This window comes from Cyanistes caeruleus, chromosome 2 (assembly GCF_971803275.1).
Source record: "Cyanistes caeruleus chromosome 2, bCyaCae1.hap1.1, whole genome shotgun sequence".
Taxonomy (NCBI): Eukaryota; Metazoa; Chordata; class Aves; order Passeriformes; family Paridae; genus Cyanistes; species Cyanistes caeruleus.
In genome coordinates, this window is record NC_141702.1 from 39,517,851 (window position 1) to 39,535,428 (window position 17,578).

General features: G+C 39.4%; 1 protein-coding gene across 17 annotated transcripts in view; it reads left to right on the forward strand.

The window, feature by feature from the left end:
• The window catches only part of KLHL32 (kelch like family member 32), a 120,539-nt gene that overhangs the window by 94,115 nt on the left and 8,846 nt on the right, over positions 1 to 17,578 (forward strand). For 14 of the 17 annotated variants that reach the window (XM_086876578.1, XM_086876580.1, XM_086876583.1 and 11 more), the window contains one exon: positions 8,605 to 9,331. The exons of 1 other annotated variant lie outside the window; for it this stretch is intronic. In XM_086876578.1, coding sequence (XP_086732704.1) covers positions 8,605 to 9,331 — 727 coding nt within the window. Of the gene's footprint in view, positions 1 to 8,604; positions 9,358 to 15,599; positions 15,661 to 17,578 lie in introns of those variants that run through there. 2 more of the 17 variants (XM_023922216.2, XM_023922217.2) reach the window with 2 other exon arrangements.

The following is a 17,578-nucleotide window of genomic DNA, read 5'->3' on the forward strand; positions in this document are numbered from 1 at the left end:
TAGGCTGCTTTCTTTGTGCTTTGGTATGCTGACATGAACATTGGTGTGAATTTTGTAATACTTGACAAACTGGAGAGCATCTGGTGATGACCAAGATCATAGAATAAAAGATTTACCACTCACTGCTTGAAATACTTGTTTCTTTCAGAGGTACAGTTCAATTAGATTATTTTTATTTACCTCACCTTCCTTGCAGCAGCCTTGTGAGAAGGGGAAGCCATATGGGTGGAGCAGAGTGAGTCTGAGAGAGGAAGTGAACCCAGCAGGGGAAACTTGAATCTTTTATTCTTTCCAAATTTTGTGTAAGCAGCCCCTATATTTTTTTTCCTTTTTTTTTTCCCTGTTCACTTGTGAGACACTCTGAATCAATGCTGATGAGTAAGGTAAGAAACACCTAGTGAGATTGATTAATTTCCCATCCTCTAAAATGTGGGAATGAACAACCCAACCCACCAGAAAACTAAATATTGATGCTGTCAGTGGCATGATAATTGGTCTCTGCTTTCATCTCCAAACAAACCCTTGCTTGGATTCTATTATTCATTCAAAGAGGAAAAGGGTTATTAATGCAGTGTTCTTTAATTTATATTTTTCTTTTGTGTGTGTGTGAGAGCGAGAGAACAGGAGAGCAATAATACAATAAATATATTGGCTAAGAGAAAACATTTGAAAGCGATCCCTGACCATTTTTTTTAATCTTCTCTTATCATGAAGAATGTGAACTGTGATAAATTGTTCTGCTAATCAAACAGCACTGAAAGGTTAGGTCATTGGAAGTCTTTAGTCATTTTGTGCTTTTCAAGAGTGAATTTGTTAAAATTATGCTGAATACCCACTTAAAGTCTGGGCTGAAAACCCTACCTGTGTTTTATAACTCTGCACTGTCAGAACCCATAATAAGTCAAACATTCTTTCAGAGGTACTCATAAGGGAGAAAAAACCCCGTAAATTTAAGAGTAATTTCAGATTGTAAATGAAAAAGAGAGGCACGACTGTTCATTTGCACCAATCATGCCTTCCTTTCATCTGCTCTGATTAGGCCTGGTGCGGTTTCATCAAACTACTCCATCACTGAGCTGTCACTCCAGTCGTCTGTTGATTGAAAACAATCAGGACTCTGATGGCACAATTATTCTGACCCTTTAACTAGAGGCTGCTGTGATAATGAAAGGTTGATTATGATAGTTTGTGCCTCTTTCAGTTTGCCAAGAAGGTTAATTTGGGCATCAGACGGATGTTTAATGGGCGCTTGCTGGCTACACTGAGGTAAATGAGAACGTGCAGTCTTCGATATTGCACGGATATAGTTTGGCTGTCAATCATTGTCATTTTGAGTTTGTGCCTCACACTCTGGAAATCACATTTTATTTTTTCCTTGGGATTTAATTTATTCTGTGCCCTGAGGAAGTTCTTTCACTCTGTGACCTTCACAGTAGCTTTCTCTGTCTTTTTTCGCTTCCCTCACATGGAGCCCAAAGGCATAATACATCTAGAGGAACATTTTTCTTTCATTTTTCACATTAAAAAAAAAAAAAAAAAAGGAAAATTTAAAATCTCTGTTTATCAGCTCACCCTGAACAGAGCAAATGTTTTAATTCTGATTGTAGAATCCAAACGTGCAAATGAAAGCACGCCTGCTTACTAACTCAGTGCCACATAGGGAGCTGCTTACGTAGACACACATTTGTAAAACTGACAAACAGGTAATTTAAAAATGTCTCTGTGTAAAGAGGATGGGGGATGGCACAGCTTTATTTTCACAGGCTACATGCATATGCCTTTGCTCAGTGCCTTGTAAATGTGGTCTCAGTCACTGTACTGCAACTCCTTGAGTTAGAAAGTCTCTCTTCAGGGTTCAGGGGCAAAAGGCATTTCATTGCTGATTCACAGATTATTAATATTTACTGTGTTCAGATTGAGGGAATCATATGCATGATTTTGTAGTTGTTTGGCTCAAGGTGCAAAAGAAATGCAAATACCTCGTAATTTTGATTGTTCCACATGCAGCTCATTAGAGTCTTATTTTTATGCACATTTTAAATTCAAAATAAAAAGAAGAAAAAGATTTCTATCTTTAAGGCTTTCTTGCACCTAGGCTCAAGACACTTATTTTCCATGCTGTCCACAACTGTAAGATAGTACCTGATTGATAAAATTGCAGGGTGAGTCTGGGAGGCTGTGCTGCACTGTTACTAACTTCTAAAAATATTCATGTGTAACTCATGGCTTCAAAAACTTGCTTGTGTGTTTTTTGTTGTGTGCTGGGACTTTTTCCCTCAGCAACAATTCTTACATTTTTCTTCCTAAATGGATGATACAGAACAATTTAGCTTAAAATTCTTAAATGAATATCCTTAACCCCCTGGATTTTGTCCTTTGTAGCCTCTAGAGACAGAGAGAGGATGACAAAGACCCTTCAGAGATCCAGCCTCTGGCCCTTTGGAAATCCCTGTTCATGTTAGATTGGTGACATTTCCTCCATAGCTCTCAGTGGACTTTGTTTCAGAGCTTTGGTAAATGTCCTGGCTTATCCATAGATTCTGCTCCTGTACTTGAAATTTGAAGAGTCGTGGTGTTGCTGACAATTGCCACCTGAAATGTTGTTTTGAGACAGGAGGTCTCAGTCCTGAACACCTCAGACTTGCTGAGTTAGGTAAAGTCTAATAAAAGGAAAAATTATGGGCAAGTTTGCAGCCAAAATATATATTCCCAGTGTTTCAAAGACCAAGCTAGTAAAGTCCAAGTTTTGCTTAAGTTCCCTTGGTGGTGCTTTAAGGTGATTGCTGTAATAGCTGTGTTGCTCTTTTTGGCTGCAAAAATCAGTAGAATCAGGTCTATAGCACTGTCCAATATGCTAAGGATACAAAGATAATAATTCGATTTTTTTTTTTTCCTGGACAAAAACTTTTGCTATTGTTAAGGAACAGAAGAACTGTTCAGGTGAGATTTGTAGTTCTTTCTCTTCCCTGATTTAATTGCGTCATCAGATTGTCACACACAAATTGGGTCATTTGTGTAGCACACATCTGATCTCAGTCCAGGAAAATGCATCTTTCTAATTTTGTTTCCATATTAAAAATTTTGTTTTCTCCTAAAATGAGAATATTCACTAGGTTATTATGATAAAGATTTCAATTTGTTTTAATGAGACAGTGTTGTTTTAAATTGTTTTAAAACCTTAGAAAATTTGTTTCCTTCTATTTGTTGTTGCTAAAACAAAACACAAAGAAAGAACACTCCAACCCCCTTATTTTTTTCACTGCTGTCACTTTTTGACTTCATCTCATTTGCTAGACAGCTTGGATGGTATAAAGTAGCATATTTGCAGTTCATTGGTCTACAACATGAATACATCAACTAAAGAGCAGGCCAATATGACTTTTAATAGAGTTCCCATGGCCCCTGCCTCTCACTGAGCCCAAGCTTAGAAAACTTTTTTCTTTCTTGGAACTCTGTCAACAGAAACTTTCCCTGATGTTGACTTTGTGACTTAGAGTAATTTCTAAGTGAACCTGAGTCTAATAAGTATGAGTATGTCATGCTTTTTGCACTCATGGAATAGCTTGGCTTTTCTGATTAGGAGAACTTGGTGTGATGTCAAGTGAAGGTCTGGCGTGTTTCCCAGCAGAGTGGCTTGAGAAGGACTGCAGGGGGATGCTGAACAGGCAAGGCACAGGCGTGACGCGCTCTCTTGCTCCCTGGGATAGCTGGCAGCCCAGAGGACCAGGCAGCTACCTCTTGCAGGGTTATCTTCAACAGGAGTGAAATTCCTAGTTCAGTTTTAACCTTCTCTGCCTCTGTGGCCTCTCTGGCTGTGGGATGTGTGTGGTGTGTACACCATTAACAGCAGGGAGGGAAGGACTGTGCTCCAAGCCTGTGTGACTTGGACTGTTCAAGCACTGTGCTGGAAGCAGAAGCAGGTGTTGGAAAAACAATGAATTCGCTATCCAACATGCAGATGTACTTTGATGTGTGCTCCAACTGTGCCACAACATATTTTTCCATCTCTTTTCTGCTGTTTTGAGAATGCATTCCATTGCTAAATCACATAATGTAACCTTGGAGAAGAAAAATCCTTTGGGTTAAGGCATTAGAATAAGAGAATTAATCTGGTTTGAAAATCCTGTCCTTCTGAGGGTCTACTTTTGTCATTTACTTAGTTTAGAAGATGAATATGGCAAAATATATTATTTATTAAAGTTGATATAGGCACTAGGCTGTAGCTTCCTTTACTCACACATTCATACATTAAAATTAATAGAAAAGAAGCTTCTAGCAGTTTAAACAGAATTTGCCTATATGGCAGTAGGAATAGGAGTCTTTCCTTATTTTTGTAAATTATTTAGCACTGATACAAATATTTTAAACCTCAAAACTGTGGATTGTCTTTTTTTTATTGTCTTTTTTTTTTTTTTGCTTGCTTGCTTGTTAGCATTTTAAACACAGTTGTAATTTCAAGTGCTATTTGTATTTCCTTAGAGAAGCCAGAATGTCTTTTCTTGCAGCATCATAAAGTCTATAATGGCTTTGAGTTTATTTTGCCAATACTCATTATAGTTGCTAATTGTTACTGCCAGAGAGGTAAAAACATAGTCACTATAATCAGTGTATAGATGGGGTGAATTCTAGAGTTTTTATGTAGGCACCAGTTTTTTTGGGTCTAGATTAAACAAAACCTGAGTAAAGTTATTAGAAATTGTGTTGATAAATATACAGATGTGTGCTGGTCTTGTACATGGAAGTTTGTGTCTGCCATATGTTAATGAGAGTTATATTTGCCTCCTTTGCACTGAGGGAAGGTTAGAACTGTATTACAGTCCACCAGTGACTACTTCTGCTACAACTGAAAGACTTGTTTGGGGATTCAGTTTTCTTTCTTTTGAACTTTTTCAGCCTTCCAATAATGTTTACCCATACCCAGTTTTCTTCCATGCCTTCATAGTGTGAGACATCATGTTCTGCTTGAGAACATGGTAACAATGTGCTGCAAAATCAGTGTAGAAGTCTAAGGCTCAGTTGGTGAGTGTTCCTGAAACCAGATGACCTGTTCCATAGCCTTATGTCACAATTTAGGAGTTTGTCCTGTATTCTCTAAATGTAGATACAGATACCTGCCTTTGTAAGTTAAATTCCTGGTGCTTATTTTTAAGTAGTGACTCAAAATGAATTTAAAAAATTTTAAGTTATTGTCACAAATAGCAAGCCAAGGCGATAACATAGCTTTTAGCTCTTAAGGTCTTTTCTCTGCCTTGGAGTGTCACAGATCAGGTGTGTGTCACGCAGGGCACTGTAGTCAGATTGTGTTCAAACAGTAGCATGAGTTGATTTGGACAGGAGCTTCTGAACACATGGTGACTCACAGACCTCTGTTGCTTCCCTAAGACTCAGTGAAGCTTCTCTGAATTCTGTCAAATGCCTACAGAGACCAGGTGGTGTGCAGGGTTCTTAGCCCTGCTTTCTAAACTGGCTGAAGGATAAAACGAAGTCAGCCACTGCAAACTGGCCTTAGACAGTGGTAAGAGCCAGTAGGAACCTACGCAAGAGACAGCCTGCGATTCACGCTGCCCTTCCCATTGCTGCTGCAGCTGCTTGTCAGAGGGGAAGGGTGGAAGTAACATAGGCCAGAGACACCTTGAGGTACAGCATGTAGAGAATCCCATGCAGGCTGCAATAAACTTAATTTGGAAAGGTTCAAAAGTTTTCATAAAAAAAGATGCAGGACAGGTGAGTGAGGATAAAATAGTGTGGAATGGATAGAGAAGGTTTAGGCTCAAGACTCAGAATAGATGGTACATCCCATATGAATGCCAACAGGATCTTTGTATCACTTTCACTGTAGTGGTTTAGGGAAAAAGAAACATTACTGGTTTCAGTGAAACATTTGTTTACAATTTTAGGACTATTCTCAGTAGAGACCTAACTCAGTATGAACCAAGTTGCATATGTCAAACTTCCCACAGCAGGGAAAATATATTGTAACAGAGATATCCATGCCTTCTGTGCAGATCATCACACATCCCATATCCAGAAATTAATGCAGGTACTATTTCTTTGAAGTTACAAATGTATGTGGTGTTGCTCGTGTGTTTATACAGTATTTATTGGGGGATGAAAGGCAGGACAATAAAGGAAAGCAGATGGATGAAGTTCTAAGGTATTATTATGGCATTAATATCAAACTTCCTTGAGAAGACTGGTGTTTACCAAGTCCTGGTTTACATTAGTTCCTGTCTTTTACAGAGTCTGTAATGTATGTCATTTCAGCCCAAGTGATACCTCTGTGATGCCATTTTAGATGTGAGCAAAGACATGAACTTATAGTTCCAGAAGTAGCCAATCTGTTGGATGCAAGAGCTGGCAGACAAAAAACTCAGTTTTTGTAAATTCTTCTATCTCAGTATAGTAACCCACATATCATTTAGCTGATGTATGCTGAAGATAGCCTGAATTTCTCTTGAATTTCAAGTGCCTGAATGATGAGAGCTAAGTGCCTTTCAGGAATCATTCACATGGCTAAAGACATGGAATAGGAAGTTGCCTGATGAAACTCAGAGACACCTGACACATGGGTTTGGTGGACTTGGAACACCTGACTATAATGCTCAATGATTTCAAGTCCAAAAATATTTTCAAATGCATTTAATTATTGTCTTTTTTACTAGCAAGTTAAAATACATATAGCTAATGTATGCATTTGAAACTCAATGCACCATTTACCTGACTGAACTAGTGTTGCATTTTTTATGTCCTTCATTGATTCTTTGTTTCACAGAGGTTCACAGTGAGGAAGAAGTGTTTCAAATTAATCTTAACAAGAAGGTGGTTTTGGTTTGTCATCTTCCCTCTCTGGTGGAATACGGAAACAGTAATAAATTTAATACATCATATACAAAAGCCATGAATAACAGCAGCCTTTATTTTCAGCTCCTTTATGTGACATTCCCAACAACAGTACAGGGCCATGAGATTTTGCTGAAATTTTTTTATCACTCAGCTTCTTAGAAACACCCACTCCATGAATTCTATGTTAAAATTATTTGAAGTACCAAGTAGAGTTAGTCCTTATCCAGAACTAGTCAATGTTTTTGATAATAACTTGGATTAAAGAATAATAAGGGATTTATGTTTTCAGAAAATCAGAAGGTGAAATGGTTTTCTAGCACTTTTGAAAACACAGTATGGATTGAAAATGATCTTGACTGCAGCAGTGGCCTAAAGTAATAGTAGAGAGTTTGGTAATGACACTGTGGAAGTTCTGCAGAAAAAAAAACCCTAAACAAACAAACAAAAACCAACCACAAAAAAAAAGAAAGAAAAAAAAAAGTGAGAACAGTATTCAGTCATAAGCTTAAATATGGATCAGCAACATCATAGTTCACTGACAGTCTTACGTGATGATGTACAAGCAAGAATGGCATAGATTGTTACAATCAGAGAGATTCTTCTAACCTATCCACTACTACTACAGCCTTTAGAGGAAGATTATGTCCAGTTTTCAATAGCAAACATTAAAGATTTCAATAACAGAGAACTGTGAGACAAGCAACAGAGATTTAGAAAATATGACCTAAGATGCATTAAAATACCTTTTTTGTTCACTGAAGAGGAAACTCACACCAATATTGAAATGCATCTGAGGTGGAGAAGAAAAAGAAAGTAACAAAATCCTTCTCATCCTGTATGGATGAACCATTTTCAAGGGTTGCTCTGGAATATAAACCTAAAGGTGGAAAATGGAGCGATGAGTTTAAGGGTTTAAAGCTTCTGCATATATAAGAGGAAAATCTGTCTGAGATGATATCAGAGCGTGGGAATGGTTTTTCTGAGGAGGTTTTGGTATTTTCATTACAGGATGTTTTCAAGAATAAATTAGACAGCAATTCTTGAAAAGGTTTACGCTGTTCCTAACTTCTTTTTAGGACCAGTTGGATTCAATAAGCTTTATGTGATTTGAATGCTGTGTGTAATTTTGAATGTTGATATTAGCTATAATTGTTGAATTGTTGCTTTCTGTCTGCCCCAAACTAGCAGGACGTCTCCTGTGCTTCTCTCTTCTCTTTTTTTTTTTTTTTTTTTTTTTGTCCCCATACACCTTTCTACACTTTGCAAATACAGTAAATGAAGAAGAAAAAAAAAATGAAGGATTCAGTATGTAATGTGTTCTATTTCTTCAATATTTTGTAATAAATAGGATGAAATATGGAGGACAGAAGAGACTTTTCTTTGTAAACTTCTGACATTAGTCTTTTTTCTATTGTAGCTGTGGTATCCAGTGATCCCATACTCATTGTGTGTATATTATTTTTCCAGCAGCTTGATTCAGGTCTCCAGCAACACTAACACTAATGAGAGTATTGCATAGCAGCTGATAATGCTGTGGAAATTGTTTAGAGGAGCTGGTGCAATACAATGCTTTTTTTATATCCACTGTATCTTTTTATGTGGACTAATAGGCTTTCACAGCTGCTTTTTAGATGCATAGATCCATGACTGAGGATATCCATATATATATCCATATATCTGCTCTTGGAAAAAGACCATATTTTGACAGAATTGTATGCAACTAACACGTCTTGTTTTCCCCTTCCTTCCCCTCACTTTCAGCTGGCTGTGAGGTGGTTGGAACACAACTGCCGCTACCAGTATCTGGATGAACTTCTCCAGTACGTCCGCTTTGGCCTTATGGATGTGGATACACTGCATACTGTAGCTCTTACTCATCCTCTTGTCCAAGCCAGTGAAACTGCGACAGCGCTCATTAATGAGGCCTTGGCTTACCACCAGAGCGTCTATGCGCAGCCGGTTTGGCAAACTGCAAGGACAAAGCCGCGCTTCCAGTCAGACACTCTTTATATTATTGGTGGGAAAAAACGAGAAGTCTGTAAAGTGAAGGAATTGCGGTACTTCAATCCAGTAGACCAAGAGAACGTTCATATCGCGGGGATCGCTAACTGGAGTGAGCTGGCGCCTATGCCTGTGGGGAGGAGCCACCACTGCGTTGCTGTCATGGGAGACTTTCTTTTTGTAGCTGGTGGAGAGGTGGAGCACTCCACAGGGCGCACGTGTGCCGTGAGGACTGTCTGTCGATACGATCCCCGCACTAACTCCTGGGCGGAGATAGCTCCGATGAAGAACTGCCGGGAACACTTTGTGCTGGGAGCCGTGGACGAGTACCTCTATGCCGTAGGGGGCAGAAACGAATTGCGTCAAGTGTTGCCCACAGTTGAACGCTACTGCCCCAAGAAGAACAAGTGGACCTTTGTACAGTCCTTTGATCGGTCGCTCTCATGCCATGCTGGATATGTGGTGGATGGTCTTCTTTGGATATCAGGTAGAAAACGTTTCACACAGTTTGAGGTACTAACAAAATACCAAAATACTGTCTTAAATTAAAGTAATAAATCTTTGGTTTATATGTCATGATAACTTTTCTCTTCAGAGAGGACAGAAAACTGAAGCTTCATTAGAAGTATAGGAGCATAATGTATCTTACACATTACAGTTGGTGTTTCAGAGCTGCTGATATCATATGTGCTATCTCCAGTTGCCATTCATAAATCACAGTGAACTGGAATGATAATGCACTTCTGGACAAATTTTCAATGATAAATTCTGTGTGCTTTCTAAAAACAAACAAAAAGAAGACACTGTTTCTGTAATATGATCTGGTACTTTTGACATTAACAGGACCCGAGGGAATGGCCTGAAGTTGTGTCAGGGGAGGTTTAGGTTGGATATGAGGAAAAGGTTTACCCAGAGGTTGATTGGGCACTGGAACAAGCTTCCCAGGGACGTGGTCATAACACCAGACAGAGTTTGAGAAGCATTTGGACAATGCTTTCAGGCACATGGTGTGGTTCCCGAGCCTGTGCAGAGCCTGGAGTTGGACTTTGATGATCCTTGTGGGTCCCTTCCAACTCAGGAGTATTCTGTAATTCTATGATTCACTTATTCCTGATGATGAAATGGAAAATTAAGTGGTTGTTATCTTGTGTTGTTCCAGGGCTTGAATGCAGATATATGATTTGCTCCCACTTGCACTCCAAGATGACTGTTTTTAGAAATCATCCATGGCTCTGTCCATAACAAATGTATAAGGCTGGATGTAATCATAACTTTACAGCACAGATAGATGAATGTATAGACCCTATAATCCTAGAATAACTTGTCATTTGCAGCTGAGTCTTTAGTTGTTATGTTCCATTGATAGAGGTGGGAGGACTTAGTTTCCTCAGTCTTTGTAGTGGGTATTAGTTATTTTGGAATATGGCCGATGCTGTCTACAGAAGATTTGACAGAAAAATATTCCCCCTTTACTAAGAAGTGTGCCACAGAAGGTTATGTAGTTATAATATTTATTAAGGAAGCTAATGAGTAAATGAGGCCAGCCCTTGAGGTAAATGTTCAGTGATTGGCATCTTCACCGTAGATACCCTCTGGGGATTTTAATATGGTCTGGAATGCCTCTGGTGAAAAGATGGAATATGAATGGAAGATTAAGTTAGCTTCCTAGGCCTTTGCTGTGCTTCTCAAAGTGTGTCACTTAGGCTAGTGGATGTACCTTTCTGTCCCTATGGATTAGGCACCTCATGGGAACGGATTCCCAAGCATTGGCAGGGGAATTAGCAGATATCTATTTTAATATATATATACGCTAAAGTCATGAAATGATGACACTGGAATTAAAAGCAGGACGGAACACACGGAGACACGGAACAACACCGAGATCCCTGCCTGGTACTTTGGGTCATTTTCTTTAGTGACCATTGTTTAGGGAGTCTTGTGGAGTTTGTGATTTGTGAATCCTGAGGCGAGACCCAGGTACAGTACAGGAATGGGATTTCTGTGTTAGGCTACCAGCTGGGTATATTCAGAGCATTATCCTATGTATTCACTGCTTTTCCTATTTTATTAGCTGAGAGGCATGTGTGTCTGCAGTGGGCACTTCAAATACACGGATGTTATCTTGATTGCTGGTTTTTGGTTTTTTTTTTCCTGTTTTATGGTTTATATTTGTCAGTATTTGTGAAGAATAGGACCTTTTAAAAAACGGTCTTAAGCATTCTCACATAAAATCGTTGAATGTGCACGAGAAGTCCATCAGTATGGTCTTTCCTCCAGTAAGTGAGAAAAATAATATTTTTTGTCTTAATTTCATTAAAAAAATACTCCATACAACAAAAGAAAACAATCAAAACTCAAGAAAGTATTTGATAGCAATTTTTAAGTCAAACATGGGGCTGGTCGAAGACTTAAATCTTTCCAGATTTCCTAGGAAATGGGAAATTATTCTGAGGTTTAACTCATGTGCTTAGTCATGTAGGTGAAATCTATGCATGCCTGTGTGTTTTAAATTCCACTTGTGTTTAGCAAATGATGCAGTGTGATATTGTGTTCAAGGATATGCCTCTAATAGAGCTGTAGAATCAGTGGAAGAGGTAAGTGGAAGCCTACTGGATGAATTTTTTAAAACTGGGAAAACAACAACAAATATTTCCTTGGTATTGTTCCATTTATATTTGAAAATGCTGCTAACAGTGGAATAAGGTAGACATGGCTTTTTAGTTGTATTTTGGTAGGTTCTGAGAAAATGTTTGTAAGTTTTGAGTTGCTCAATTATGTCAGGTTATTATGAAGTACGAGAGCGTACTTTCTGTGCTACGCTTCAGTGGATATGATCTGGATTTTGTACTCTCACACTGAAACCTGGTTGTGTATTGAATAGAGTTATTTTAAAAAGAAAAGTGGCTGGAGATATAATAACTATAGCTAGCTTTCTATTATTAATTAATAGCTTAGGACTGGAATGTAGCTTGTGGTACGTGTACATTCAGGGGCAGGGGAATAGTACAGAGAAATGTTTTATTGTATTGTAGTCACTGCTGGAAAAGCCACTGTTCATTATTGAATATACAATGTTAACATAAAAGTAATTAGTAATGCAGGAGGGAACCTAATTTTGAAGTATGTGGCCTAAAATTAAGTAATTAAAAAATTAGTCTGAGTTATAAATGTTTCTGAGCTGTATCCCTGCTGCTTTTTCTGGGAAATACAGGTCATCCGCAAAGAGCTCTCAAAGTCAGTCTGCTACTACCAGCTGGCAGGGAAACCGTGGAAATGTGCCCAGTTTTTTAGTGAGGGAATAAATTAAATAGTGATAATATAAGTTTCTAGCCCTTCTATTTGTGGAGAGCATCATCAAAGCTTGATCTGCACACTGACCATTTACTTACTCAGTGCCTCTGCTACAGCCCCCTGCCCTTTAAAGGCTTTGCTGATCAAAACCTAAGTAGACTTAAGGGATTTCTATTATTATTTGGATTCATTTTCAGCTTTGCTTTGCTGCTCCTTTGGGACAAATATGACAAGGATTCAGAAATAATAGATAGTAAAATCATGACGAAGGCAGCAGGTAAGGAAAATGGACAGAACAAACTGCTGTGTGACTTTACACACTGGCAATAACAGGTGTTCATCTGCTGTTCAGGTGACAGAGGGACTCCTAAGCGGCTATCCTGTCTTTGGGGTTTTTAACCTGACAGAAGCAGATTAAAAAAGGGAGCCTTTTGCACACTGGAACTAGTAGTTTCTCTGTTCAGCACAAGTGAGTTCAGCCCTTGGGTTTTCTGAGCTCCATATTTTCATATTTATGTCATTATTTATTGTTTTCCCCCCACAGTCCTCATTTTATTTTCTTATTTAAAGAAAAACAAACATGAGAATTTATTAAAATAATGTGGTAGTTTTGACTAGGCTAGAGCTAATTTTCCTCATAGCAGCTAGCGATGTTTTGGATGTATGCTGGAAACAGTCCTGGTAACACAGGGATGTTGTTGATACTGCTGAGCAGTGCTTCAACAGAGTGAAGGTGTTTTTTACTTCTCACCACACCCTACCAGTGAGGAGGCTGGGGATGGGCAAGGGTTTGGGAGGGGACACAGCCAGGACAGCTGACCCCTGATGACTGAAGGGATATTCCAGATCATGTGGTGTCATGCTCAGCATATAAAGCTGGGGAAGAAGGAGGAAATGAGGGGGTATTCATAGTGCTGATGTTTGACTTCCCAAATCACCATTATGCTTGATGGATCCCTGCTCTCCTGGAGATGGCTGAACACCTGCCTGCTCATAGGGGGCAGTGAATTAATTCCATGTTTTGCTTTGCTTGTGTGTGTGGCTTTTGCTTTAACTGTTAAACTCTCTTTATCTCAACCCACAAATTTTCTCAGTTTTACTTTTCCACTTCTCTTCCTCATCCCATGCTGGGGGAGTGAATGAGTGGCTGTGTGAGGCTGAGTTGCTGACTGGGGTTAAACCACAACAAATAAGTTCTCTGTACTGACATTGCGTTGGGCAGATGGTTTGGAAATTTTATAGAAAGGTGATTCTTCCAGGCTCCAGTTAACATCTGATGCCATGACCAATTTCACAAACAAATTGCATGCCACAGTGCTTGAAAAGTGAAGTATTTCAGTGAAAGAAAAACAAAGTACACTAAACACTTTGGAGTTCAACATGACTAACAATCGCTATCTATAAAAGCGGGGAAATATTTTTCCATAAGAGCAAGGACTTGAACTATGCCCATTTCCCAGCATCCTCTGTGGAGAGCACATGCAAATCTGGAGACCTCCTTTTCTATCCATGTTAACCTTCCTCCACTGGTATAGGTCTAGTGCCCCTGGGGACATCGAGGGGCAGGGAACCTCTGCTGGCATTCCAGCTCTGGGCCATTCCTGCACCGACATCTTGGGATAATGACACTTCCCCTTGCCTTAGGTGCTCCAGAGATTAGCACATGAAAAATGTTGTTTAAAACAAAGTGTTACACTGGTGTTTTGCAGAGGCTCGAGTTGTCTGACCTTAAGTGTGTCAGCTAAAATAACATCTTGACATCCACATAGAAACCCAGCTTGGGGGAAGGGGGTAAACAAGGCATCCCTGTACTGTTGCTTTGTACTTAATATAGGGAGTAAATACTTTTTTTTCAAAATTCAAGATTAATTATTTTAGTTTTTAAACTGTCGTCTTTTTCCCTAATGGTAGAGATTTTGACTAAGGGAATGATGGTGATAACATATCTTGAAGAATTATTTGGAGTTTGCAAGTGATTTGGAATGAAAAGTATAACCTTACTATCAATGCACTGTCATGAAGTAAAGAATTTTTTTATCAGCAAATGTCTATAAAATTATTTTATGAAAAATAGATCTAGAATAATAGGACTTCACAAAATCTATCCAAATTAAGTTTTACAGTGTGGCTGGTACAGATTTACTGGGAATGGGAGGTTAACGAGTGCATAAAAATTGCCTTAGTGGCCCAGTCTTAGTCTCTATATGTTCCATATATGTACAGACTTCATTTTTACTGTATATGAATGAGTGATCTCACACCTCTCCGTCTTTGATGACATTGATTCTCCTTAGATTGAATGTAAACATCCAGCTTTAATGATTTAAACAAACCTGGGGCTTGTGCCCCTCTTGTTTGTGGCTCGTTTGGATCTGGTGTCAAAGAGCTGCTGTTGTCCTCTTCCAGGGGATTCCTTGCCTTGGGAGAGTATGCTCCAGCTCAGCTGTCCTCACTGCACCTGGGCTGGCTGCAGTACAAAGCAGTAGCTCTGCATGTTGAGGAAGGATTACCTTGTGTTTAACACACAGACACCTAAGAGAGGAGAAATTTCTGTTTTAAAAGAGCAGATCACCTTAGGTTACGTGTCGTGGGTTTCTATATATTCCCTGGGTTTGCTGGAAGGAGCAGACATGGGAGCTCTTTGCCAACATGAAGTTTTACACGTCTCCCAGTGAACTCGGATTCCCGCACACAGCCTAGCGCTTGGGGACTGCGGAGAGAGTTGTGATATTTTCTGGGGGATTTGGATTGGATTTGATTTCTCAAGTCATATGGGGGCCTTGCTAGGCCACGTTATAAATGTGGCTCATAAGATGTCATTTAGGAAAATGTTGAATCTACTGCCTCCTACTCTTCTCCTTTTAGAAGTGTGTCTTGAAGGTGTTTCTCAATGCAGTTTGTGGAGTGTTGGGGGGGACTGTAATAACGCAAAATGTTTATCAAGTGTGGGAAAGGGATGGGCGAGGTGTGTTATGGAATCCTTGAGCAAAATTGCCCCATGTAGAGGGGCACTGTTTCATGAGTTAAGAATTTACAGGTCTTGGAAGGCTTAAAAAGCAGCATTTACACCCTACAAGGGAGTTGTTTGCGGCAGTGTAAAAACATTGTGAGCCCATGGGCTGGGTGATGGCTTTTCCATCAGGGTGTTCTCCTGTCTGTAAGAGCAAGAAAGACAGTCTTGTCCTGAGGGTGCTCCTTGCCTCCCAGGAACTGGACTCCTCAAAGCAAGCTGAAAATGTTAAAGTGGTGTAATCATCACCATTTATAAAAACAGCAAATGCTGACAAAACTGTAAATTTTCTGTCATTTAACCAGACAGACTTTTTTTTCCCCCCTCTTTCTCTAACTGTTGGGTTACTACCACATTAGCTGTTATTGCTTGACATCAAATTTAATAGCATAGTTTGTATTTTTAACTACTTTCTCCTGTTATGATGCCTCTCTATCCTCTTCTTTCCTCATAGAAAACAAGACAGAGAAGTTTAGGAAACTCTCTCAGAATTACCCCATTGCTTTTCTGAGAAAGTATGTATTTTTAGTACCATTTAAACTCTTTTTCCCCTTCTTTTCTTATTTTTAAGAGACATATTGCTGCTCTTTCGCCCTTTCCCAGCTGTCTGTAGTATTTAAAAAAAAAAAAAATAGTTCAAGAGGACATTGCAGACTTGTTAGATCTGAATTTTGGCAGAAAAATTTAAACTTTTGCTATAGCACTTCAAAGTTAGAAGGAACTAGAGTTTGAAAATTGATGCAGATATAAGATGGCATATTTAATGACAGATGTATCTATAGAAACCTGTTAAGATGCAGATTATCCCCCTGGGGAGGGGAGATCAAAACTGCCAATCTATAAAATATACTTGTTAGGGAGAGGCATGGAATCTATCTCTGCGAGCACTTTGATTGCAGGGGACAGTGTAGCAGCATGTGGCATCATAACCTAAGAGCAGACAAATCAGCTTGATGACTTTCAAAGCCAAGAATACTGCTGGAGGCAAGGGTACTCCAGTCTAGAAGAAATTAAAACATATAGAGACTGTTATTAATTCCAGATCTATTTTTGTGTAGTCAAATCTGTATGCAAATCCTTAGCATCTCATTTTGGCAGATTAATCTAAAAGTGAAGAGCGGTATGTGAAGGGAATGTAATGATAAAACACCAGAGATGAGCAATATTGCAGGGGAAGAGATGTAAGCTGTGTACTTGATGTGAGGGGCCCTTTGTGAAGAGAAGGAAATAATTTTGCTTATTTGCTTATTTTATTACTTTAAACACAGAGGAAACAACACTCTTCTTTCTCTTCTTCCTTCACATCTTTCCCCCCCAGATTAAGGTGTCCTTTCAGAATGGAAATGTACCACCCAGCACTTTGTGTTTCAAATATGTCTCCTGTAGTTTAACATTCTGAAGTTATTAATCCAAATAACTACAATTTTTGATGTCTCATTTTAGACATTGTATTGGGAGTGAAAATAACTGTATGTAAAAAAAAAAATCAAATTACAAAACAGATATTAGAAAACATGGTTTTGTCTGTGTGGCTGATGACCACTAGGAATGTGAAGGCTGCACAACAGTGTAGAGACAAGTAACAGATTGTGAGATCAGACACAGGAACAGTCTTTGCCTTCCAATGCCTGTTCTTGTGTGTGTGCACTTCACATGGGCTGTGATGGGCAGGGTGTGGTGTAGTGTGATGGAAACAGTTTGGAGAGACCACATCTCATCCCAGCTATCTCTTAGCCTGTGAGCATCTCTGAGCTGGGAGTCTGAGCCGCTGTCCTTCTGTAGGTGCCCAGTACAGGCTGGTGCTTGCAGGGAGCACCCAAGTAACAGCACCATTTCTCCTTGCTGCTGCCATTGAAGAAAAGACCCTAAAATAGATACATCTGTAGTTTCTGCTATCGATTCCTGGCCCCACTCAAGTTTTTTGGAGTAATCAGAGGGTATTCTTTATCAGCAAGTAGCTCAGCCCAGTAGGAGCAGATCAGCAGGTAAAACCTTGGCACCAGGTTCTCTGTATTTACTCCATACCCCTTCACATTTTTTTGCTTTGTACTAGGTTTGTTCTGGTCCTCTGGCTCAAATGTTCCCAGCACTCAGATGGTACAAAGCCAAAAGACCTGTTATTATTTTACACCCTTATGCTGCCATTAGGAACTGGAGCTTGTTTGGTGCACATCTGGATTAGAGCTTCTGATTTAACTTGAATGCACACCAGTCCCAACCTACAGCTTCAAATGTCTTGGGGGAGGTGGAAGAGTTGCTTCAATATCACAATATGGCTCTGAACCAAAATGCTGCCCTCAGCCTAGCTGGAGGCTGGAAAAATGAGGATTCCCCAGCACAGAGCTTGGGGATGAAAGGGAAAAAACCAATCTGGCAACCTTAGTGGGATTGGGCCATAGCTCAGCCAGGAGGAATGTGAGTCAGTGTGCTGCT